The 25,456-nt window shown below is 37.4% G+C and overlaps 1 protein-coding gene across 1 annotated transcript; it reads right to left on the bottom strand.

Moving 5' to 3' along the window:
* Positions 1 to 3,652: 3,652 nt before the first annotated feature.
* On the bottom strand, positions 3,653 to 25,046 carry RGS21 (regulator of G protein signaling 21). The gene is made up of 3 exons (XM_025286097.2): positions 24,956 to 25,046; positions 20,839 to 21,005; positions 3,653 to 3,856 (listed from the first exon to the last, which is right to left on the bottom strand). The coding sequence occupies exons 1-3, from the start codon at positions 25,044 to 25,046 to the stop codon at positions 3,653 to 3,655; spliced, it is 462 nt and encodes a 153-aa protein (XP_025141882.1).
* Positions 25,047 to 25,456: the final 410 nt, after the last annotated feature.

The raw sequence follows: 25,456 nt of genomic DNA, 5'->3' as shown, positions 1-25,456 counted from the left end.
GATACTGAGACCAGCCTGTTTTTGTTTTTAAGGGGAATTTCCTCTCTTTAAAAAATGAATCTCTTTGGACTGTATAGTCCACGGGGTCACAAAGAGTCGGACACGACTGAGTGACTTTCACTTAATTATCTAACAATGATTATTATTGATTACTTATTTTAGGACGTGGCTTGTATAATTCAGGAGATTAGCTGATCAGCTTCCATTTAAATGAAAGGGGAGGTCCGTTTAATTTAAACTTCAAGTCCTAGATAATAGATTTGAACGTTCCTTGAAATATTGGAAAATAAATCTAGACTATTCTCCAAAGTTATGGGCCAGGATGCTACTGTTTGTTTAAGAGCCAAGATGATATTAAACTCATTAGAAAAGATATTGGAAAGGAAACAGAAAAAAACATTTTTCTTTGCTTTTATTATATCAACATATATGCTCATTGGGAATATTATTATGGATACATACATAATAACTACACCACACAAAATTTGAAACACTATATAAAATAGTAAAACAATGAAGGTGAATAGAATGAATTCTATATAAACACAGAATGAAAAAACAGTTTGGGGAAAGAAATTTGACACTAGTTCATGTTTGTAATGCCCAAAAGATTTTAGTTGTTTATAATATAGTATTAGTATAAAAAAAGTTGATTATATTTTGAGGTTGAAATAGATACTTCCTAAGCAAGTATCTTGGAGACGGCAATGGCACCCCACTCCAGTACTCTTGCCTGGAAAATCCCATGGACGGAGGAGCCTGGTAGGCTGTAGTCCATGGGGTCGCTAAGAGTCGGACACGACTGAGCGACTTCACTTTTACTTTTCACTTTCATGCGTTGGAGAAGGAAATGGCAACCCACTCCAGTGTTCTTGCCTGGAGAATCCCAGGGACGGGGGAGCCCGGTGGGCTTCCGTCTATGGGGTCGCACAGAGTCGGACACGACTGAAGCGACTTAGCAGCAGCAGCAGCAAGCAAGTATCTGCATAACCTTATAGTCTTCCCAGGTGGCGCAGTGGCAAAGAATCTGCCTGCCAATGCAGGAAACTCAAGAGGTGTGGGTTTGATCTCTATGTTGGGAAGAGCCCCTAGAGAAGGGAATGGCTACTCACTCCAGTGTTCTTGCCTGAAGAATTCATGGACACAGGAGCTGGTGGGCCACAGTCCATGGGTGACACAGAGTCGGACATAACTGAGCAACTTTCACACACATAGTAAAAACTATCAGAAAATGGAAAACACTAGGCTTGGGAAAACTCTTCTTATAATTTGAAGATTATATCTATGTCACTGTTTTATTACTGCTTTACTGCTTAGTTTAGTTTTTAATGTAAGTAATTCATTTCTTAAAGCTGATGTAAATATTTTTAGAAAATGGCATTAAACAATTGTTGAATATTTAAGAATGTTACTGGGAATGTTAATGATGTTATTCATTTTTGGGCAAGTTAACCTTTTATTTAAAAATCCCATCCATAAAATCACTCATCAGTGATAACTGATGAATAAAGTAGCATATGGAGTAAAAGAGACCTACAAAGAACAACGTATCAAAGATAAAGATCTGATATTTTGCCAAAATTCATCATTACCAAGTGTTCCAAATGCCTGAAAACTGATTTTATTCCCCAAACTGGCAGTTTTCTTTTCTAAGTCAGAAAACCTATAATTATAGTTGAGGAGATAAGGGGAAGGGATTGCTATTGAGGGCCTTTGCCTGGAATCTGCAAGAGGTGATTCAACATCCAGTTTTTTAACAGATCTCATTGACACCTACTGTATTTTTAGCCCCTACCCACCGTCTGCTTCTGGGTGGTGAAAGTCTGACTTGTGACTGCCTGTGCATTCTTAGAGAAAACCTGAGGCAGTCACTGAACAGAAGTCTTGCTCTAAGGTAACCAGAAGGAATTTGCAAACTGACTGTAAAAGCACAATTTGCGTGTTCAACGAAAGGAAAGGGCTCCTAAGTATTTGAGGTTGAGTAGGATAGTAGATTTCTGGCCTCGGCAAGGTCCTACTGGGAAGGACGTTGCTCTGCTCTTGTGGGAACAAGGTGCTGGTTGTGGCCCATGTGGAAAGCACTGCTCCTACCAGCTCTGCCTCTTACCAGCATGTGACCTAGGAAATAACCAAGATCATGGTTTTTTATGTCTAAAAGGACCGATGTGATTTTAATTTCTAGAAATAATTTTTAAATTTCCTCTTTAAATACAGGCTAAATTAAGGCTGGGTCCTTCCAAATAAATGTTGCAGAGTATAGCTCTTTTCCATTAAGTGCTGCTTAAGGAACACTGAATATTCACAATCAGTGTTCATTATGTTTTCCTTTAAAGAATTTGCAAGTATCCAGGGAACACTCCATTTGCATGTGTTTAAATGTTTATTTTTAAAGACAAAGAGTAGACAGAATTTTGTTTATCAAATGAATAGCCTGTGGAAACATAAAACAAATCCTGCTATTTTTCCTCCATTTTCTAATGTTAAAATAATCTGTAAAATAGATGTATCAACAAAGTTAAGAAAATCTGTGAAAACAAAATGGAAACATGGAAGATCTATTGAATCTTTATAGCTTCTCATATTAACATTAAATTATTCAAAATTATCATGGAATGTTTACACGTAGTGGAGTAGGAAATGGCAATCCACTCCAGTATTCTTGCCTGGAAAATCCCATGGACAGAGGAGCCTGGTGGACCACAGTCCATGGGTTGCAGAGTTAGTCAAAACTGAGGACATTTACATGTAGAAAGAGTATGATGTAGGAACATCTCAAAAGAAATGCATTTTGAAAATATCTTTGAGTTCTATAAACACATTACAGTGCTGAAGGAGAGAGTGCTTAACTCCATACTTATTTGAGTTGATAATGTTGCAGTAATTTTTTGTTTTATGGGATAGGTACTGCTGTGCAGCTCATCATATATGCACTTATCCATCCTCTTTATTCCTTCTTTTCTTTATATTTTTATTGAGCTAAGAAAATCAATCCTTCTTACCCAGAAGGCCCATTTCATACATGCCTGTGTGATGCCACAGAATTAAACCAAGTGATCTATTTTGACGCTTTAATCAACGGCATATATATATGTGCCATTTTTTCTTTGTCATTAATCTGAGGGCCATAGCAGTTTAGATAACCACTGCATCATTATGTAGCACATCCTGGTTGCAAAGAAATAGTGATATACTAAATGAAGGGTTGTGTTTTGGTTCAGAATTTCTCTTTTTACAAAAGTGAAGTTTTGAATAATGCAAATTGTATTTAAAATTATCTGTATGATGCTAAACAGTCTCCCATGCAGCAACATGAAGATATATAGTTTCCTGAATTTATAATGTCATGAGCATATCCACTTATGGTTTAAGAGTGTATTATATCTCCATAAACTTCCTTTGTACTCTCCCAGTAAGAGATTTTTAAGTACATGATAAAATAAACACATTCTAAACAAGTGACTTAAACATTCAGGCTTCAGATATAACATATTTTTCTACTGAAGTAAAGCATGTTTTCTAAATCCTAAAAAAACTTACATTGTGTTTGTATATTTAAAACATTTTAGCCTTGAAGTTTATCATTGAGCTGATCTAGCCTATCACTTCTTCCCCCCAAATTATAATCTGATTGTTAGCTTGTCATTTACCTTCTTTACAAGAAAGGGAGCCATTTTTTATGATTTCCAATCTCTTTGCTATTTACCAGTTTCTTATAAATCTCTGACTTTAGAAATCGAGGAAAAGAATCCTTGGCCATCAGACTATAGATTAACTTCTGGGCTTCATCAAAACATTTGAGAGTTGGTTCTGCAATATTCTTTGAGATGAGGTCCCTGGTACTGAAGTCAATGTTAATCTGTGGAAATAAATTGCATCACATTAGATTAGTTTCACAAAGACTGCATGGTCTATACAGATGGGAGATCCAAATATGATCTGAATTTTTTTAAGCATCAAGTTAATCTTATGCAAAACAACAGAAAGGTCACATGTTCATTTTCTGAAATGCAGAACACATGCCTGGTTTAATTACTTTACCTAGGTTGAGAGGGTTGGCGTTGACAGCAAACAGAGGTCAAACCTTATTTTGAGATTATAAAAAATGACAAAGGAGATGCATATAAGATTTTTTATGACTTCACATTCTTTTTGCTTACCATCTTTTATTTCTTTCTAGTACTTTGGCCTTAATACCTGAAATGTTCTTCTATAGGCAGAGCAGTAATTAGAATTTACTAAACTGGCCTTCACCAGCACATTCCCATTCTCCATAGCTCCTGGTGTTGTTTCTCATAATGTTGCTTTTCATCCTAAATTGTGTTTTTTTTTTTTTGTTTGCCAAAATGGACCAACTCACACTCTACCCCTGTTCACAGAACACCACGCCTCCCATGGGATGTACACACACACGCGTGCAGATGTGCGTATGTACATTCTTGCCCCCTTAGCACTACCGCAAGTAAGCATTCTCAGCAAGGTCTAATAGAGATCTATGATACTGCAACACGACACACCTGCAAATACACAAATGCCCCAAACCTCATGGAAATTCTTGTCCAGTTCTACCCATTTCCAGGATGCTTTCTGAGAAGCAGAAAATTTCTATTCCAAGTTTTTTCACTTAAACTGAAAATATTCGTGAATTATCAAAGAGAGGTGAATCTTAAAACTCAAAGCTCACCAAAGGCAGGTGCTGCTACTGCTATAATAGGCAGTCAAAATTATTTGTTGCATAGAATTATGTCTCTTGGCAAAATGAGGGAGACTGTAAAATGCTAAAAATTGGGGGTCTGGTGAAAAACTATAAATGACAATTTATGTTCATTGCAGTTAAAAGATAGGCAGACAGACCTTCAATCCAATGTCTTAGCTACTTACTTGCTGTTCACATGAGTAAAGCAAGTTTTACAGTTTCCTTCAACTTTCTATTTCCATAGTGTAAAAAAGGATAATGATAACGTCTTAAAGTCTTTTAAGGGCTAAATGAGATAAGTAATATCAAATTATTTCAATATTATTATTCTAGTAAAAAGAAAAAAGAAAAAAATATATTTTGAAAAGAATCATCAAAGGCTGCTATTTGCTCACTGATATTTTCTTTCTTAGGGATTTCAGCTACTTGGGGATTCAGATTACACCTTGTTTTTATTTCTTTGATCATCCTCTCAGTTCCTTCATCAAAGTTCCAGATGAAATTCTGCAAAGTCCTCCAAGGCTTCAAAATCTATAATCAGTTTCTGCTTCTTTACACAGAAAGATGGTGTGGAGTAGTAGTAAGATTATAGGATAGTTTTCCAATCTGTACTCTGATGCTTATGACCTTAGTGACCTGGGTTACCAAGCTATTTTTCATCTTTAAGCCCAGTCATTCTTGATAGAGTTGTTACAAAAATTAAAATGAGATGATCCATATAATCATTGATTACAAGATGCTTTCTATATTTGGAGAAAGTACTATATATTTTCTCTACAGTGTTATTTTAGATTTACACTTAAAGAATGAGAAGGAACCAGTTCTCTAAGAATCTGAGGAAGAAGGTTTCTGGCCAAAAAAAAAAAAAAAAAATTCAGAGTCCCCAAGGCAAGATCAAATCGGTGATGTTCTGAAGAGCCTCTGTGTTTGTGTGGTGGGGGTGCAGCGGGTGATAAAGTTCCTGTGGGGAGATTGGGAGAGGAGGTACAGGTCAAGTCTTGTAGGATTTATCTGCTGTGGTAAAGGGTTCCTATCTTTCTACTAGAAGCAGTGGGAAGACACTGAAGGGTTTTTGAACAGGGAGATGACATGATATCATGCTATGAATCTGGTATAGTTCCTGATTTCCATAGTGAGAATATAGAGTAGTGGGTATTATCAAGATTCTGTAGGAGTTTCTCAACATATAGTGGAATCTTTTTCATATCCTATCTTGTGTTGCTAGGGTATGAGAATATAGATTGCCCATTTCCTCTTTAAATGCACTGTTAATTCTTCAATGGTGTCATCTGCAATTTGTTTAACTTTATATCCCCCATAATGGTAAATATCCCAAGATAACTCCTTTAGGCATTCATTCATTGGCTGAGTTTTCACTGATAGCAGGGACAGTGTGTGCAGAGTGCTGCCTTGTTATTTCATTCAGAACGGAATGCCTGCAATAGCTCCTTATTCCCTATTTAAAATGCCCAAAGCCCTGAGCTTGGCATTCATGACCAATACAATATGGTCCAAACCTATATACTTTTTCTCCTCTCTGTGTGACCTGTGTCACCACCAAGGTAGACTCTTACCCTCAAATTTCTTATATTTTGTTGCTGTTGTTGTTCAGTCGCTAAGTAGTATCTGAATCCTTGTAACTCCCTGGACTGCAGTATTCCAGGCTTCTCTGTCTTCTACTATCTCCCAGAATTTGCTCAAATTCATGTACATTATTACCAATGAATATTTTCCCTGACCATCCCAGGCTAGCTGAAACCCACTCCTCATCTAAGTCTTTCACAGTCTTTTATGTCCTTAAAGTGAAAGTTACTCTGTTGTGTCCGACTCTTTGTGACCCCGTGGACTGTCACCTCTGTCCATGGAATTCTCCAGGCAAGAATACTGGAGTGGATAGCCATTCTCTTCTCCAGGGGATCTTCCCAACTGAGGGATGGAATCTGTGTTTCCTGCACTGGAAGAAGACTCTATCATCTGAGCTACCAGGGAAGCTCTTATGTCCTTAAAGTGAAAAAGTGAAGTCACTCAGTGGTGTACGACTCTTTGAGACCCTGTGGACTGAAGCCTACCAGGCTCCTCCGTCCATGGGATTTTCCAGGCAAGAGTACTGGAGTGGATTGCCATTTCCTTCTCCAGGGGATCTTTCTGACCCAGGAATTGAACCCAGGTCCCCTGCATATAAGCAGACGCTTTTACCGTCTGAGCCACCAGGGAAGTCCTTAAAGTTACATTCAAATAACATCTACCTTGTAAGGTTCACCTTTTCTGACCTGTGAAGGGACTTTGTGTTACTTACATTATATTTACATTTTGCCTATCCCTCACTATGCCTTGCACAGTGTAAGGATTCAATACATGTGTGTTGTGTAAATAAAGTGAAAAAGGCTTCTACATTTGTTAAAAATCACGGTAGCATTTTAAGCAGAAATATTCATTTCAATATATCACTGATAATTAATATTATTTGTCCAAATATACTAAGTTTGTATGTCTGACTTGCCCTTCTCACTTTTCTGATTTGCCTGTTTTCCTACCAATAAGCTGCCAACATCAGTTATAGATATCTAAGTGATGAGCAGAGACACTGTTCCCAGGAGATAATCAGTAATCTTAGGAAGATGTGTCTTGGCAATTCATTTTAATGTCAGTGACAAAATATCACACCCACATGTTTTTATAAATGTCATTATTTTTCTCCAAGTTGTTCAAGCTGGAAACTTAAGAATCATCTCTGACAAATCTTTTTTCCCTCTGATCTCTCTATTTCTCTATCTATCTATATATAGAACTTTCCTAATTCACCTTTTCTTTGTAATTTCACAATGCTCTTTTTATTTATCACTCCTTCAGTTCAGTCCTCAGTCATGTCCAACTCTTTGCGACCCCATGGACTGCAGCACCCCAGGCTTCCCTGTCCTTCACCAACCCCAGAGCTCGCTCAAACTCATGTCCATAGAGTCGGTGATGCCATCTAACCGTCTCATCCTCTGTCATCCCCTTCTCCTCCTGCCTTCAGTCTTTCCCAGCATCAGGGGCTTTTCAAATGAGTCAGTTCTTCACATCAGGTGGCCAAAGTATTGGAGCTTCAGCTTCAGCATCAGTCCTTCCAATCAATATTCAGGGTTGATTTCCTTTAGGATTGACTTGGTTGGATCTCCTTGCAGTCCAAGGGACTCTCAAGAATCTTCTCCAATACCACAGTTCAAAAGCATCAATTCTTTGGTGCTCAGCTTTCTTTATATTTCAACTCTCACATCCATACGTGACTACTGGAAAAACCATAGTTTTAACTAGACGGACCTTTCCTGGCAAAGTAATGTCTCTGCTTTTTAATATGCTGTCTAGGTTAGTCATAGCTTTTCTTCCAAGTAGCAAACATCTTTTAATTTCATGGTTGCAGTCACCATCTGCAGTGATTTTGGAGCCCAAGAAAATAAAGTCTGTCACTGTTTCCCTTGTTTCCCCATCTATTTGCCATGACGTGATGGGACTGGATGCATGATCTTAGTTTTTTGAATGCTGAGTTTTAAGCCAACTTTTTCACTCTCCTCTTTCACCTTCATCAAGAGGCTTTTTAGTTCTTCTTCACTTTCTTCCATAAGGGTGGTGTCATCTGCATATCTGAGGTTATTGATTTTTCTCCTGGAAATCTTGATTCCAGCTTGTGCTTCTTCCAGCCCAGCATTTCTCATGATGTACTCTGCATAGAAGTTAAATAAGCAGGGTGACAATATTCAGCCTTGACGTACTCCTTTTCCTATTTGGAAGCAGTCTGTTGTTCCATGTCCAATTCTAACTGTTGCTTCCTGACCTGCATACAAATTTCTCAAGAGGCAGGTCAGGTTGTCTGGTATTCCCATCTCTTTTAGAATTTTCCAGAGTTTATTGTGATCCACACAGTCAAAGGCTTTGGCATAGTCAATAAAGCAGAAATAGATGTTTTTCTGGAACTCTCTTGCTTTTTCGATAATCCAGCGGATGTTGGCAATTTGGTCTCTGGTTCCTCTGCCTTTTCTAAAACCAGCTTGAACAACTGGAAGTTCACAGTTCACATATTGCTGAAGCCTGGCTTGGAGAATTTTGAGCATTACTTTACTAGCATGTGAGATGAGTGCAATTGTCTGATAGTTTGAACATTCTTTGGCATTGCCTTTCTTTGGGATTGGAATGAAAACTGACCTTTTCCAGTCCTGTGGCCACGGCTGAGTTTTCCAAATTTGCTGGCATATTGAGTGCAGCACTTTCACATCATCTTTCAATTTCACCAAAACATCATTTTCATTGTATGAATGTTCAATTGACAACCATTAGTTTCTATAATATAAAATTTAAACATCTTACCCTTGCATTTGAGCTTCCTCATACCTGGGCTTCAAATGTTGTTTTGAAACTACCTCCTACTTATCTTTGGTGACATCCAGAGATGAACAGAAGTTCATCTACTTTCTGTTCCCAGAGTGAATTTTCTTTCTAAAGCTCTTGTTTATGCTGCTTTACCATCTAAAGTCCCTCTCTCCTCCACAACTTTATTCTGTACAGATTATCCTCAACCCTTTATGATTTAGCTAAAGTTGAATATCCTCCAAGAACCCTTCCTTGATTACAGAAAGAGTGTCACTATGATTTCCTTATCATCATACATTATTTTGATTTAAAAATCCTAAGAAATTTGATTTTTTGCTTAAACAGGTTTGGACACAGTGGCTTCTGTCAATATTAAGTATTCAGTCTGATAATCAGAGGAGAAAATTTGTCACTATAAAGGGAATTCAGTAGTTTGTGGCATGGAATTAACCTGTCTTCTAGCTGCTATCTTTCCCTATTTCTTCCCTGATTCTTTTTTCTCTACCTGTCCCTCAACATATGAGCAGAGGAGTCAGACATCATCTAAGTTCCATGCCCAGTCTTCTCTCCTTGGATTATTTTCCTTGGTGACTTTGTCATCTCCTGTTTAAAAATATTTAAGCAATGACATTATCTCTAAAATAATCCTAAGGATATTTAAAGAAGATTACTTTAACTGTAAATAATAATAGTTAATATTCATCAAATATTACCACTGTTGTGCTGTCTTTATATGGCTACTGTATGTCACACACACATACCTATAAGATGGATAGTATTATTATCCCTATTTTTCTTTAATAAAAAAAGACCTCATCTGAAAAAGTGGTTGTTTTATAGTAAATTTCTATAATTTATTCATTTAAATTATTTCATTGAATGGTTACTTAGGAATTGTGCTAAGATCTGACCATATAAAAATAATTGAGAGTCAATCAAGAAGACAGATTTTGAGAAAATAATCCAAAGGGAAGAAGCTACCTTCTTAAAAAAAAAAAAGTCTTTCTAAAGGAAATGAGGTTGTAAATTGATCATCAAGGTATTATTATGAGTATAGAAGATTATGGAAGGCACTTGGCCATGGAGGGAAAACTGGAAAAAGCCCAGTAGGTTTTCAGAGTGAAAGGGGCAACAGCCTGAAAAGGCATGAAGGTCTATATCACATAGACTTTTATAGGTCTTCTTAAATAATTTTTAATTAACTTGAAAGCAACAAGAAGATTTTTAAGTAATGTAAACACATGTGCTTGAAAAAACATATTACTGGCTGCTATGTGATATAATGACTAGTTGTGGATAAAGGGCAGAAAAATTAGTAAGTCATACCAGAAATTCAGGTGGTTAGTCATGGAGGATTAGGCTGGGTCATTTCACAGAGAATGGAGGGAAATGTATAGATTTCAGAGATACTTAGAATGTAGAGTAGATGAAGCCTGCAACTGAATATTTATGAACTGGGATAAGCAACATTTTTTGGAATGACTGGATTTTAGAAATATTCTGAAGAATGAGACGACAAAGTGTCAATGGATTGGATATGGCGCTGAAGAGAAGAACCAAGGAGGAGTATCAATTATTCAGCCAGAGCAAAAAGAATGGAATTGCCATTCACTGAGACAGAGAGACTCAGAGAAAAGTTTGAGGAGAAAATAAGGACTCAGATTTGTAGTGAAGTGTGAGATGCCCTTTTAGAGCCAGAGACTGGAAGAAATCCCCTGGGGAGTAAATGCAGGCAGAAAATAGGTGACAACCACCTCCCCTCAAGATAGTATGTGCTGGGCTATAGGTAGGAACAGTATAAGAAATTGGTGAAGAATTGTCAGTAAGAGAGGAAGAAATTAAGTACAGGAAGCCAACTGAAGTTAATATTTCAGTTAAGAGGGTGATATGTGTCATTAAATGGTCCCAAGGAGTCGGTCTGAATAAGGTTTGAGTGCAGTCTACCCACAGCGCCCTGTCTTTTCTTCTTGAGTCCCCTGAAATTTTAGTATCAAGACAAAAGTGAAAATATTCAGCCTAGCATATATTTTGATACATACATTCCTTTAATATGATCACTTTGAGGCTCATGTCTGCCAACTGCACCTCCAATTGTGCACTCATCTCGTTTGATTTTTGGCAAAGTTGTATCAATTTCCATCTCAAAAAGTAAGCACAGAGGAGATATTGAGATTGGAGTAGATTGAAAGCAGGCACCCTGACAGGAGGTAACCCTCTAGAGATGCAGGCCTCCCAACTGTGTGGACCTGAGGCCGTCCTGAGCTGCTTGGACCTTGGGGTGAAGCTTAGACTCAGCTGAGCAGCTCAGATTAGTAGGTCCAGAGCAGGGGCTGAATGGCATATCGATTGATGAAATAAAGAGAGTTATATCTATATTATTTACTCATGGGAATAGTCACTGCATTTTGTTTCTATGGATACACTCAAGTTTCAAGGATGCTGAGAAAGACATTTAATTTGCTTATTTTTCCAAAGGTCACGAATTATCTTAGCTCTCTGAGACTGCTGCACTGCCAATCTCAGAAAACAAGACATAGGCTTATGATTCTCACAGAATGACAGCTGAGATGTCATCGCAACTGTTTAGCGACTTTTAAATCCTGTCATTTTTGAAAAGGCCTTGACACAGCTGACATTGACAACAATCCATTGCATTAAAATGAGTGCCTCTGGTTTGCACTGTTGTTTAAAAAACGATTTTATTATAATGAGCTAGGGATCGTTTAATGCTCAGGTGATTTTGATAACTGCGTTATGCAAGCCAATTCCTCTTTTCTATGACAGCAGTTTTAACTTCTTTTGGCTTCCAACAAATTATTTTAGCAGGAAGAATGCATTTGAAACTGTACCTTTTGGCTTTCCCGTGACCCTAGACTGTGCTTTATATATTTTTACATAATTTGAATGAAAAGTTTTCAGTCGAGCTCTCGCATTCAAATGAGATTGCCTTTCCCTCATTTAGAATGTATAGTGTAGCAGGAGATGGTCATTATGCAAAGAGTGTGTGCATGCATATGGAAAGCGCCTTACTCAAATGGGGCAGGCAGCCTCCTCAACCTCATTCACAGCAGTGCTTAAAAATTACTATTCAAATTAAAGTTGCCTATAATCATGTTTTTGGCTACATAATTCTGTTTAATCACCGTTAACACCTCTAGTATTACTTCGTTTTTGGCATCATTAAAGGCACATGAATATCCTGAGGTATAGTCTCAAGGGTTACTATGAAAGTTGAGAATAGCCAAGTTTATAACGTCGAGAGGGAATCCATTCTGCACAGGAGTGTATCCTTTGTCACAGTTGGTTTTAAGGACAGAAATAAATGACATGAGTTGGGAGGCAGCACTGACACCTTAAATTGGACAAGAGAAATGAAAAAAAAAAAATCAAACGTATGCAATCAATGTATAAAAGCTTGAGGAATACGGATTGCTAAAAATAGATGTACGCAGCAAGTGCTATCTGGAGCAGGCGACAGAGAATAAGATGGACAGGTTTCCGTGAGGAACCCCAACATGCTAATCCAAGATTAAGTGGGACAGGGATATGTGCAAATTCAAAGAGTGTTTTGTTTTAGAGTTGAAAGGCAGTAGTCATTTTTTCAGAGGGCCAAAATGATACCACAGGCTATTAAATGAGATGCTCCTGAGACTTTTTTTTTGCTTTACAGTTTAAGAAGTTATACAAAATAGAGAGAATATGAGAAGAGAAATACAGCTTCTGACAGAAAAGAAGATAGACTCTATGTGACGAGATAGTTTTCTGCTTTCACCTTTAGTGTAAACATCGAGGTTCCCAGGCTGTGTCATGAACATTTAAAATAAGTAGAACATTTAAAATAAGATCTAGAGGAAGGAAATTAAAATGTAAAAGCAAGGGCAGAAGACCTCTCTCCTTATGATCTGTGAATCTTAGTGACTGCAGGACTCATCATTTTTCTGTCCAAGCCTCAGTTCATTTTTCACCTGTACAAGGTGGATGATTGTAGTGCCTAAGACAGAGTGCTTGTGATCGAGTCAGATAGTCCACATAAAAGCCCTGGGCGAGTGTGCGGCTTAGTTTCTTTATCTCTGCTTTTCTTCCTTTCTTCCTCCTCCTCCCCGTCCTCTTCTTTCTTTTTCTCTGTCTCTCTCTGTCACTCTCTCTCTTCCTTTTTAAGAGATCCCTTGAGTTGAAGAGGAAATAAACAAAGATGCAGAAATCACTAGGATTCAGAACATGCTCTTGGCTCCACTTATGCTTGGAGGCACCCAGAACTAGGCTTCTTCCTCTACTGGGCCAGCCTTCTAGGCACCAGCTGGTGCCCTGCTAGACTCTTCTTCCGTTTCCTCTCCTATCATCCTTCCATCCTTCCATGTTGTCTTATTTCCTTCTGTATTCACATCTCTAATCAAAGCTCACTAATTACTTCCTTTGAGACACGTTTCCCGATCCCTTAGAGTTGGACTTTTCCAGTTACAGTGACCACATCACATGTATTTCCCTATCACAACATCCCTGAAAGTTTATTCTAATTTTTTTTTTTTAAACTAGAGTCTTCCCACCAATATGGTTAGCTTGATTTATTCAGAGACTCGGCCTTTTTTCATAGCTGCATCAGCATGGTGCTTGGTATGTAACAGACCACTAACTATTGATTAGTGTACAAAAACTTAGGAAATTAATAAATAAGCAAATATTATATCTGGCGGTGATTCTATAGTTCGGGGGCACTGTTGACAAGCAGCAACTTGTGGGTCAGGACCAAGACTCAACATAGCATCAGCTCATTGTGGAAGTAACACTTAAAAATGCAAAGAGAAAAGTGTTACTTGCCCGGTCGTGCCGAGCTCTTTGCGACCCCACGGACTGTAACTCACCAGGCTCCTCTGTTCATGGGATTTTCTGGGCAAGAATGCTAGAGTGGGTTGCCTTTCCCTTCTCCAAGAGATCCTCCCAACCCAGGGATTGAACCCAGGTTTCCCACATTGCCGGCAGATTCTTTACCGTTTTGAGAAAATAGGAATATAAAATGGAGGATACAAAACTGGCATTTTGAGAATATCAAGAAATGCCTATAGTGCCATGGGTTTCTCTCTGCCAAGAATTCAGAGGTCTATCTTTTCCCTCAGGATTATAAAACTAACCTTATTTTTGTGTGTGTGGGGTGTACCGTGTGGCTTGTGGGATTTTAGTTCCCTGATCAGAGCTCCAACCCCAAGCCCTCGGCAGTGAGAGTGCAGAGTCCTAACCACTGGACCACCAAGGAATCCTCAAAATTAATCTTATTTAAAATAAAGGCATGGTTTCTCTGGTGGCTCGGAGGTAAATAATCCTCCTGCCAATGCAGGAGACAGGTTTGATTCATGATCTGGGGAGATTCTTCATGCCTCAGAGAAACTAAGCCCTTGCACAACAAGTACTGAAACCCACGTGACATCCAGCCTGTGCTCTGCAGCAAGAGAAGCCACCACAGTGAGAAGCCCACACACCACAACCAGAGAGCAATCCCCATCACGCCAAAACTAGACAAGAGCCTGTACAGAAGTGAAGACCCAGCATAGCCAAAAATAAATGAAGAAGGCCTTATCTCAATATCCTTCCTCAGTACTATTCAATCATTATCAACTTTTAGATATAATACAAGGACTTCCCTGACCATTTAGAACCTTTATAACAATGTCCCTTCAGAACCAGACATGGAACAATGCACTGGTTCAAAATTGGGAAAGGAGTACATCAAGGCTTTATACTGTCACCCTGCTTATTTAACTTATGTGCAGAGCATATCATGCGAAATGCCAGACTGGATGAAGCACAAACTGGAATCAAGATTGCTGGGAGAACTATCAATAACCTCAGATATGCAGATGATACCACCCTTATGGCAGAAAGTGAAGAGGAACTGAAGAGCCTCTTGATGAGCGTGAAAGAGGAGAGTGAAAAAGCTGGCTTAAACTCAACATTCCAAAAATGAAGATCATGGCATCCAATCCCATCACTTCATGGCAAATAGAGAGAAACTGGAAACAATGACAGACTTTATTTTCTTGGGCTCCAAAACCACTGCAGATGGTGAATGCAGCCATAAAATTAAAAGACACTTGCTCCTTGGAAGAAAAGCTATAATAAACCTAGACAGCATATTAAAAAACAGAGACATCACTTTGCTGACAAAGGTCCATCTAGTCAAAGCTATGGTTTTTCCAGTAGTCACGTATGGATGAGAAAGTTAGACCATAAAGAAGACTGAGCACCAAAGAATTGATGCTTTCAAACTGTGGTGTTAGAGAAAACTCTTGAGAGTCCCTTAGACAGCAAGGAGATTAGACCAGTCAATCCTGAAAGACATCAACCCTGAATATTCATTGGAAGGACTGATGCTGAAGCTGAAGTTCCAATACTTGGGTCACCAATTGCGAAGAGGTGACTCATTGGAAAAGTCCCTGATGGTGGGAAAGATTGAAGACAGAAGGAGAAGGGAATGACAGAGAATGAGATGGTTGGATGGCATCACTGACTCAATGGACGTGAATTTTAGCAGACTCCAGGAGATAATGAAGGACAGGGAAGCCTGACATGCTGCAGTCCATTGGGTTGCAAAAACTGGGACACGACTGAGCAACTGAACAACAAAAACTTCCCTGGTGGTCCAGTGGTTAAGGCTCTACACGCCCAGTGCACAGGGCACAGATTTGATACCTGGTCAGGGAACTAAGATCCTGCATGCTGCATTGTGTGCCCCCCACCAAAAGAAACAGGAAAGAAAAATAAAAATCCTAAAAATAGATATAATGCAAACAATTTCATCTGTTTTAAAAATTTTTCCACTTAATCATTTGTTGCTTTGCTGTTTTTTCCTGGTTCTAGAAATCTAATTTTTTAACCCAACTAGACTGACTGTTTCTTTTGAGCCAAACCATAGTTTCAATTTATTCTATTTTCTTGCATTTCCTTATCAAGCTACCTCATTTCCACAACACATTGCATTGTACTTCTGTGTTTATTATGTGTTCTCTTGCTTAGACCCAACTTCCCTTCCATGGAAGGAATTTATCTTATGGTGGTTAATTGTAGGCACAGAATAAGCATTTATTGATATGAAATAAGAGTCACCAAATAACACTGTGCTACAATAAAAATTAAAAGCAAAACATCCAGACACAGATATTTTAAAAGTCTCCTGCATAACGCATTAAGATTCTTTTCCTTTATGATGATAGTTTTGTCTCTTTAATGGGTTATGATGTCTTCACAGTTAATAAATACATTTAAGAATTAAATTTTTTGTAATTTTTTTTTTTTACTTAAAAGACTGCCAATGTATTTGCTCCCAGATTGGTCATAATTTGAATTTGAATTTATATAATTTTTAAACATCACAGTGTGGTATAATTGGGAATATTTTCTAATCTCACAGAATGACAATCAACATAAACAGTTTTCTCTTTAATCACATATTTTCCATCTTGACCAATTTTCTTATTAATATAAGAGATGATACAAACATAATTCATAAATGACAGAAATAAAACATAAATATTTAAAATATGTCAGTATCTTGGGTTTGCTGGATGGCTCATACTATTTTAATTTTTTTTAAGATTTACATTCTTCTGAAACCAAATATTGTTTGAAATTTTTAAAATATTATGAAATTAATGGTCCAAATTGAAGGAAGAATAAATACAATGTTAAGAATTTTTTTTTTTTCTTAGCCACATTCGAGTTCTTACTGTGTGCGGAGTAAGGACACTTTAAAATATATATTGCTTATCTAATAATTTTATCATTTTCAGACTACTTAGAAATATCTGACTCACACTTTTATTTCCCCTTGAATATCTTCTGAAAATATCTAGGTATAATCCATTCAGTTAGTAGATATTTCTACCTGAAACTCATGATTTGCTAATGTGTTTTTCTAATTTGTGTTCATACACACACACACACAAATGTATACATTTAGGGGCTTACTTGGTGGCTCAGACAATAAAGAATCTGCCTTTAGTGTAGGAGACCCAGGTTCAATCCCTGGGTCAGGAAGATCCCCCGGAGAAGGGAATGGCTACCCACTCCAGTATTCTTGCCTGGAGAATTCCATGGACAGAGAAGCCTGGCGGGCTATAGTTCCTGGGGTTGCAAAGAGTCGGATACAACTGAGTGACTAACACTTTCACTTTCATGTATACATTTATCAAGTCATTCAAAGTGGCTTGTCCTCAGATGGTCTTAGAAGTTAGTTAATGTTTTGGGGTAGAGTCAGTAGCACTTATAGTGACTTGTGTAAAGAAAAAAAGGAATTAAAACTTCTTAAAGACTGTTCTGCCTGTTGCAAACCCTAGATATGCTATCTCATTCACCATTTTCATCTAACCTATATGACTGCTGTGTCCTTTTTCACAGCTACGTTTTTAGATGAGGAAAGTGAGGCTTAGAGGGATGAATAGGTCAACACAAGATTACAAGATTTGAGTCTGTGTCTCTAACCTTTAGATTTTCTACTACATCACACAATTAGTGTAGAAAACCAAAGAGATGATAAAACTCTGAGGGAGAGGGCATAAAGTTTCCTGCAATTATCATCTCTCATAGAGACCTGAAAGTTGTTTTTCTGTGCAGTTTTGCCTATTAGAATAGGAAATGAAGAACCATTAGTAACATCCATTTACAGACAGGGATTGTTAGTAAATGGTCTGATGGTAAACTGTCTAATTGCATCAATTAAAAATTATTGTCATGCTAGCAATTTTACAGATGAAGAAATAAAGACATGAAAAGTTGAAAAGAAAGTAAATGGGACTTAATAGACATCTGGATGATGTGACCTTGTCATTGTTCTCTATTTTAGGGTTTTCTACCAAGGAAATTGGTTATAATTTTGATTTCTTTATGCAAGACAGTTTTACAACTGTAATTGAATATTGAAAAATGAAGAATGCTTTCATATGAATCTCATTCTTGCATTAATTTTCTACTTATGAAAATGATATTTTCCAACCTCCATAAGCCTGTCCAGCCTTATCCCACTGCTTCTCATTAGTGATATCAAAATGCTTGTGATTTCTGGAAAACTCTAGGGAGTTCTGTACATTTATGCTGTACACTGTGCCCTCAGTCTGAAGTACTTTCTTCATTTGCTCTCTTGATAAATATGACATAGTTTTCATATGTGAACCAGCCTACAAATCCATCCTGTAAATCTCTGGATAGGCTTCATTGCTCTTCCGCACACTGCTAATAACAAGCTTTAAATGATTCAACTTATTTGTTGCCTATTGTGTATTTGACTGGTTTTATCACATGTCAATCTCCCCTTCTACTGTGTGACTTCATTGTGGGAACAGATTGTTCATTGTGGGAACAGACTCTCAAAAAATTTCCATTTAATGACTCATACTAATACTTGTATTATATAATATATAATTGATGGGCTATATAGCAAGATATGCTGAAGACTGAAATTGGTATGTAAGAGACAAATGCCCTTTAGTTAATTTGAATTGGAAATAATTAATGGCAAATAATAGGAAAGATGATGGCTGTTTCAACTGTATATATACACTTCATCTTCAATGAGAATTTTGTTATATCCAATAATAATATTTTTAGATGGTTTGAGACAATATAATCTGTGATTTGTAAAACAGCTATAAAATTAACTAGATGGACAAATTATAAAATAAGTATGAAAGCTTTGTATCCTAAAACAATAACTGTACTATTCTTTTAAATTATTACCATATTAATTTATTTTGGCAGGAAAGATTAGGAAAATAAAACTATTTTATCCAAATTGATAATTTATTATATAACTTTGAGTTCAGCTGTAATTAAAAGATTACATTTCTTTAGTATTAATGTAAGATTTTTCATATATAATATTTAAAAAACTTAAAATAATCATTAAGCAGACAGATTCATGAAGAAAAATAAATGTGGCTTTCAAACCAATAATAAATAGATTACCTTTAGAGTTGATTTCAAAGCCTTTTAGGGAATGACACATTAATCAACTTGACAAATCTTATACACTACATTTAAATTTTTCTGGACTCATTTATTGATTCTTAGATAGTGACTGGGAAATAAACGTTGAAATAGCTCCACAGGAGTTAAGTTACTTTTTCTTTCCCCCTTTGAATTCCACTCTAAGCTTCAGTGGTTCATATGTCAGCAAAATTTTACTATACCAACATATGCTTCAGTAATTAATGTCCATCTAAAACTTGAACTATTGATACAGCAACTTTATGCCATAGATTAAAAAAAAAAACTTTGCATATCATCTTTGCTGTCCTCTGTCCTCATTAGTACAATAACGTCTCATACCATGAATTTAAATTTTGAATTAGAACATAAAGTAGCTGTCACTTGGGAGGGTATCAGTATTTCAACTCTGTTAGGAGAGATGATGTAGGTGGTTTATGTTTGGTGCTAGTGGCTATAGATTCCCGCTTGCTGCTTAAGCATTAAAACTCTCTGCTTAGATGTTATAATCAGTGAGGGATTACAGCAGTTTTAAAATGTAAATAGTTTAAACTTTAAAGTTAAACATTAAGGGGATGCAGCAGAGATGATCATCATTTGGTTCTGGAAATTAAATCAATTATAAATGAGATGGTATACACATAAAACATTTTTGAGGGGCTCTTCTCAAAGTCCTTCCAGGTTTTCCTGTAAGGCCTTTTCTATTTTCCTGATCTTAATGCAGCACAGGTGGGATCTGACCACTTGAGACATACCCTGGCTCATTTTTACTGTTGTAGGACCAGGCCACCCGCACACCTGTGGCTTATTTTCACCACGGTGATCTGCCCATGCAGGATGGCTGTTTGCTCACTCCCTGTTCACTCCCTGCTCCTGGAGCAGTTCCTAGTTCCCTACAGCCCACTCACAGGATGGACCTTAGTCAGTAAACATCTGTATGTTTGCCCCTCAGGCCCAGATAATGACTGCTTTAATCTTTAGGACAGAATGACGCCCTTTGATAGTTGAATAAGGGAAGACCTCTGCCCCAAGAAGGTGCTCAGAGGGCCCTGACCCTCTGCTGGTTTCCCTGGTAACCCAAAAGCCAATCCGATGTCAGTCATTTCCCCATTAACTAGTAGCCTTCCCATTCCTCCGCATCCTCCGCAGTGAAGTCTGCCTCCATGTTCCTTCCACTGTCCACCCCAAACCATGGTGTGTGGCTCCAGGACCCTACTTCAGACGTGTATGCTCCCGCATTCACTGAACCATGGATGTCTCTGCAAGCCTGCGAGGTGCAGCCCAACAGCCATGAAGGAAATAAAGTCAAGCAACCCCCTCTTTGAGAAGGTAAGGCATTATTATATGCCGTGATGTGGGCCTCCAGAACATTAAATATTACGAATTTGGATTTTGAACTTAAAACAGTAGGTTTTAAGTTCATGTATGTATCTTTTTTTATTTTAAAAATTGTATTCAAGAGTTCTATTCCAAATTGACCCCTGTGCTTACAAAAGGAAAAATGAAACTGAATTTGAAATCCAGAAGCACGCCTAAGTAGGATTTCTGGAGAGCTGTTTAATTGGGAACATTAGACTGCTTTTTAAGAGCCTGCTTGTTGTGCTCAGAAAATAGAAACACTGAAGCACATAGAGAGTGCTAGAAACTATTTAGTGAATCAGTGCCAGAGGATCACTGTAAGGAACTTCTGTTCAAATTTACGGACATCTTCTGTTTGAAGACATGGTGACAATTTAATTTCCCTTGAGGTGGACTTAGTGTCCTTCAATTGGGAGCAGATGTGTTAGTGGATAAGTGGATAAATATTCACTGTTGTGGAATATTTCACTCACCTCTTTGGGGGCATCGGCTTCAATGAATTCAGAATAAATCATCCTGGCTTTGGAAGCAATTTTTTCTGCACTTTCTGTTTTCTTAAAGTCTTCACAGGCAAGCCAGAACTCAACATTTTCTTCACTAAACTCTGATTTTAGGAATGTTCGAAAAGCATCTAGACCAGCTATAAAATACATGAGGAAAACGTTTGTGCATCACACAGTGCAGTCATATGACCAATTGTATACATTGTTTAGTGAAAGCATTTGAGGATTCAGTGGCAAATATTTATCATTGCTCAAATATAGCATTTATACATTTTAGTTTTTAACTTTAGAAAGCTTGATTTTGGATCAGTAGTCATCGATGTAAAATATTCAATCTATTTTTCTAATATTAGCACTTTAAAAAAATTGAACAACAACCAGAAATGCTAGGATTCCTGTACGTTCCAGCTCTTCTCACTGTCTTATTTTCAGCCACATTTAAACATTTATTATTCTTGTTCATAAATGTTTAAGTTTCTGACCACCTGTTTAGACTCTTTTCTCTAGTTTCCTCATATAAAATGTGCCCCAGAATCTTCTTTGGCACACCTAGAACTCCTTTGAGAAGGCAATGTTTCTAAATCTTTTACAGCCAAGGATGGTTACGAGTGGGCCTCTACTGAGGTACCAGGTTAGAAAGATTATTATCAAATTCCTGCAGTTGCCTGAACTAAGCAGGCCTTTCAGTTTGTGTTAGTTTCAGTTGGTACCTTCCTATGGCAGTGTCTGCGCTTCAGTGAGACTGTGCGTCTTAGAGGAGGAATCACCCATTGGCACGTTTGTCCTTCAGAGGATTCGCCTTCCAATACATTGGTGGTTTTCTCCTACACCTGCCAAGGGGGCCCCTCAGCCTGGCTCAAAGCCACTCCTCCCTAACTATGTGCTAGAGGGCTGACTCTTCAGGTTGCAAAGTAAGGAGAAATTAACTACCAAAAAATAAGTATCAGAGAAACATGTATGGAAAGGGGCCTAAGTTAGTTGTTTGTTGGTTGCTGCAGGTTGGAAGGAAAGTGAAGGTTAGTATAGAAAAGGTCTTCATGGAACAAGGTGATTATCTAGAAGCCTGGATTAAAACTAAACATAACAATTTTATTTTTAATGATTCGAAGTAGAGTTGAAATAACAGGTCATTGCAAAAGATTATCAGATACCAATTAAAATTCTCAGTATAAATATTGCAGAGTGTGAAAGTTGTTAATATGTGAGCACTATAAAAATTCAATTGCACATGTCTTGTGTTTAGAAAATACATTAGAGAAGCTTCTGTGACACAAATTTGGTTTATAAAAATCCTCTTAGTAACACAATTAAAATTTTCCGTGAGTTTGGTCCAAACAGTGATGAATTTGAGAGGTCTAAATAGAATTTATACTAAAAAATCTATTTTATAAAATAAAGTATATACTTTAATAATACTGAAAGAATATTGCAGAAGCATGTCTGGCACTATTTTATATGTGTGTCATTAAGGCATATGAAAGTATTTTGCAATATGGGTTATCTAAATACATCCCAGAGAGATGGGAAGTTAGAGATCTAAAAAAAAATTATTATTCTCTCCCCTCCTGCCATATTCATGAAGAGAGACACTGAACTAACAGTCACTCCTCCTTTTTTCCTCCCATTGCTCTGTTTGGACACATAGGAACAGAATAAACAGGTAACATTGGGGCTAGTTATCTCTTCCTTGCATAGACAATCATTGAATCACTCATCTATTATATACATACAATTTGAAAGTTCACAGGTCGTCAAGTGACTTTAGAATGACCACAGCCACAGCCATATATTATCTGAGGGTCCCTCTGTGTGAGGGAATAGTTATGGGTAAGTGTGACGGGGGCTGAGGAGTGGAATATGTCAGGAGCAGGTGGCAGAAGCCACACTAATCTCTCTGCTCAGTATGTGCAAGGCATATCATCAAGTTACCAAACAAGCAGGTAATATGGTGGGTCATCTGTTTAAAGCATTGAAAAGCATGGGAGATATTTTTCTGGTTTTAGAAAAGCAAAATCCAAACAGCTTTGCTGATGAATCTATGACTTTTGTACTTTCTGTGGGCATAAGGTACAAAATGCCAGGATATCTGCAGGACGGTGCGTCTGCCTTCATCTATAACCTTCATGCCTCTGTCTGCACTACTGCGGAGGCCAATCCCCCACCTGCAGAGACACCTTCCCCAGGGTGTTAGCAAACCTGATCTGTCCCGCTTGTCATGTATTTAAGGAAAAAAGAAACATGCGCTTGAAACTTACAGAAATGAAATTCCGTATGGCTTTAATATATGTTCTTAGTTGGATTCTAGGGTTTTGACGGGTTATTTTATGTCTGTGCTTTGTGTGTGTGTGTAGTGTCTGACTCTTTGCGACCCCATGGACTGTAGCCTGCCAGGCTCCTCTGTCTATGGAATTTGTCATTTCTTACTCCAGGGGATCTTCCCTACCCAGGGATCGAACCTGAGACTCTTGTGTCTCCTGCATTGGCAGACAGATTCCTTACCACTGTGTCACCTGGGAAGCCCAAAGTATGTGTGCATGTGTGCTTGGTCATGTCAGACTCTGCAACCCCATGGACTGTAGCCCACCAGGATCTTCCGTCTATACTTTAGGAATTAGTTATTTAAGAATCATAAAATGATAGTGTAATTTCATCTAAATCAAATTGTTTTTACGAAAAAAAAAAAACCAAACAGCCATGAAGAACATATTCAGATTTATCATGTTTCAAGCATTTCTAATATTCTGATATTTACTTTATAAATTTAAAGTGGAAATGCCATTTGATTAGAACAAACACTACATTTATATATTTTCTATGTATGTCTCTTGTAGCATCATTTCTATCCTGTATGAGACAGAAATGCTGTAAAGCAGGTTTGTACAGCAAAAGCAGAATTCTAGATATCTTTGTATATGACTGTTTTATATTAAATTCTGGGATGTTTTATTTATAATTGACCAAACTCACTTTATTAAGCCATCATTTTAATTACAAGTATATATCCACAATGTACATATTTATATATATATACAAATATATTCAAATATATTTTTGTATTCTCTAAAGTAAGAATAACTTAGTTGGATTAAATACTTTATTTTAGCCTGAAGAAACAATCAATTTATTTAAATTTTCAACTTTTCAATAGTTTGTATGTTTTAATTTGCAACAATAATAGTCATGCTGCTGCTGCTGCTGCTAAGTCGCAAGAGTTGTGTCCGACTCTGTGCAGTCCACCAGGCCCTGCCGTCCCAGGGATCCTCCAAGCAAGAATACTGGAGTGGGTTTCCATTTCCTTCTCCAATGCATGAAAGTGAAAAGTGAAAGTGAAGTCGCTCAGTCGTGTCTGACTCTTAGCGACCCCATGGACTGCAGCCTACCAGGCTCCTCCGTCCATGGGATTTTCCAGGCAAGAATAATGAAGTGGGGTGCCATCGCCTTCTCTGAATAATAGTCATGATATATATCAAATGATAATGAGACTGGCTTCCCTGGTAGCTCAGCTGGTAAAGAATCTGCCTACAATGCAGCAGACCCTGATTCTACTCCTGCTTTGGGAAGATCCCCTGGAGAAGGGATAGGCTACCCACTCCAGTATTCTTGGGCTTCTGTGGTGGCTCAGATGGTAAAGAATCCACTTGCAATGTGGGAGACCTGGGTTCAATCCCTGGGTTGGGAAGATTCCCTGGAGAAGGGGATAGCTATGCACTCCAGTATTTGATATACATCAAATGATAATGAGACTAAGACAACTTTATCACTTCCTTTCTATTTGGAATTTTCTTGTTCTTTTAATGTCTGTAATTTCTATAATCTTCATTTATTTATTTATTTAAAAATTTTTAAATTTAAAATTATGTATTTTAATTGGAGGCTAATTACAATATTGTATTGGTTTTGCCATACCATTTAGACTCAATCTAATTCCATTTAAACTTTGGGCCTGTATAAGTTTGTAAGACTTTGGGGAATCTTATACTTCACATATTGATCAAACTCATTGTTTATAACATGTCTACAACTTCCAGAATTTATTGATTTGATTTTAATCCTTGCATTTTTAGACCTGTTATCATTTGGATCTTACCTTGATTGGTTAAAAGTGTGTCCATATTTTCAGACCACGCCACTGTTTCTGTAGTTGGTGACCTGTGGAAACAACATCTACCCTTGACCATAGCATTGTGATCTTTTTCTCCTGTAATCTATAGTAATATTTGAGTTATGTGTATTTGTTGAATTATATCATTTAAATGAGCTTTGCATCACTAATTAAGCTACAAAAGGTGAACAAGGATATATAATATTTTCCACAGTGGACAGCAATAGCAAAGAAAGGGGAATGTGATTTGACACCAGCAAATTATTTACTGTTCTAACCAACAGTATTGATCATATTTGCAAATTCTTGGTTTCTAATGAAGGTACAAGAGAGGTTGCTCATTGCTCTGTGGAGCCTAGTGAATTTAATCTCAACTATATTAATTGTTAATTTACGTGGGTTACACTAGTCTGTTCCTGAAGAGTTATCACTATAGCAATAGTGATGAATGAACTATTTTCTAAGTTTCACAGTATACAAAATTGT

This window comes from Bubalus bubalis, chromosome 5 (genome assembly GCF_019923935.1).
Source record: "Bubalus bubalis isolate 160015118507 breed Murrah chromosome 5, NDDB_SH_1, whole genome shotgun sequence".
Classification (NCBI taxonomy): Eukaryota; Metazoa; Chordata; class Mammalia; order Artiodactyla; family Bovidae; genus Bubalus; species Bubalus bubalis.
Note: the sequence above shows the minus strand (reverse complement) of the source record. Positions and strands in the feature narration are given on the sequence as shown.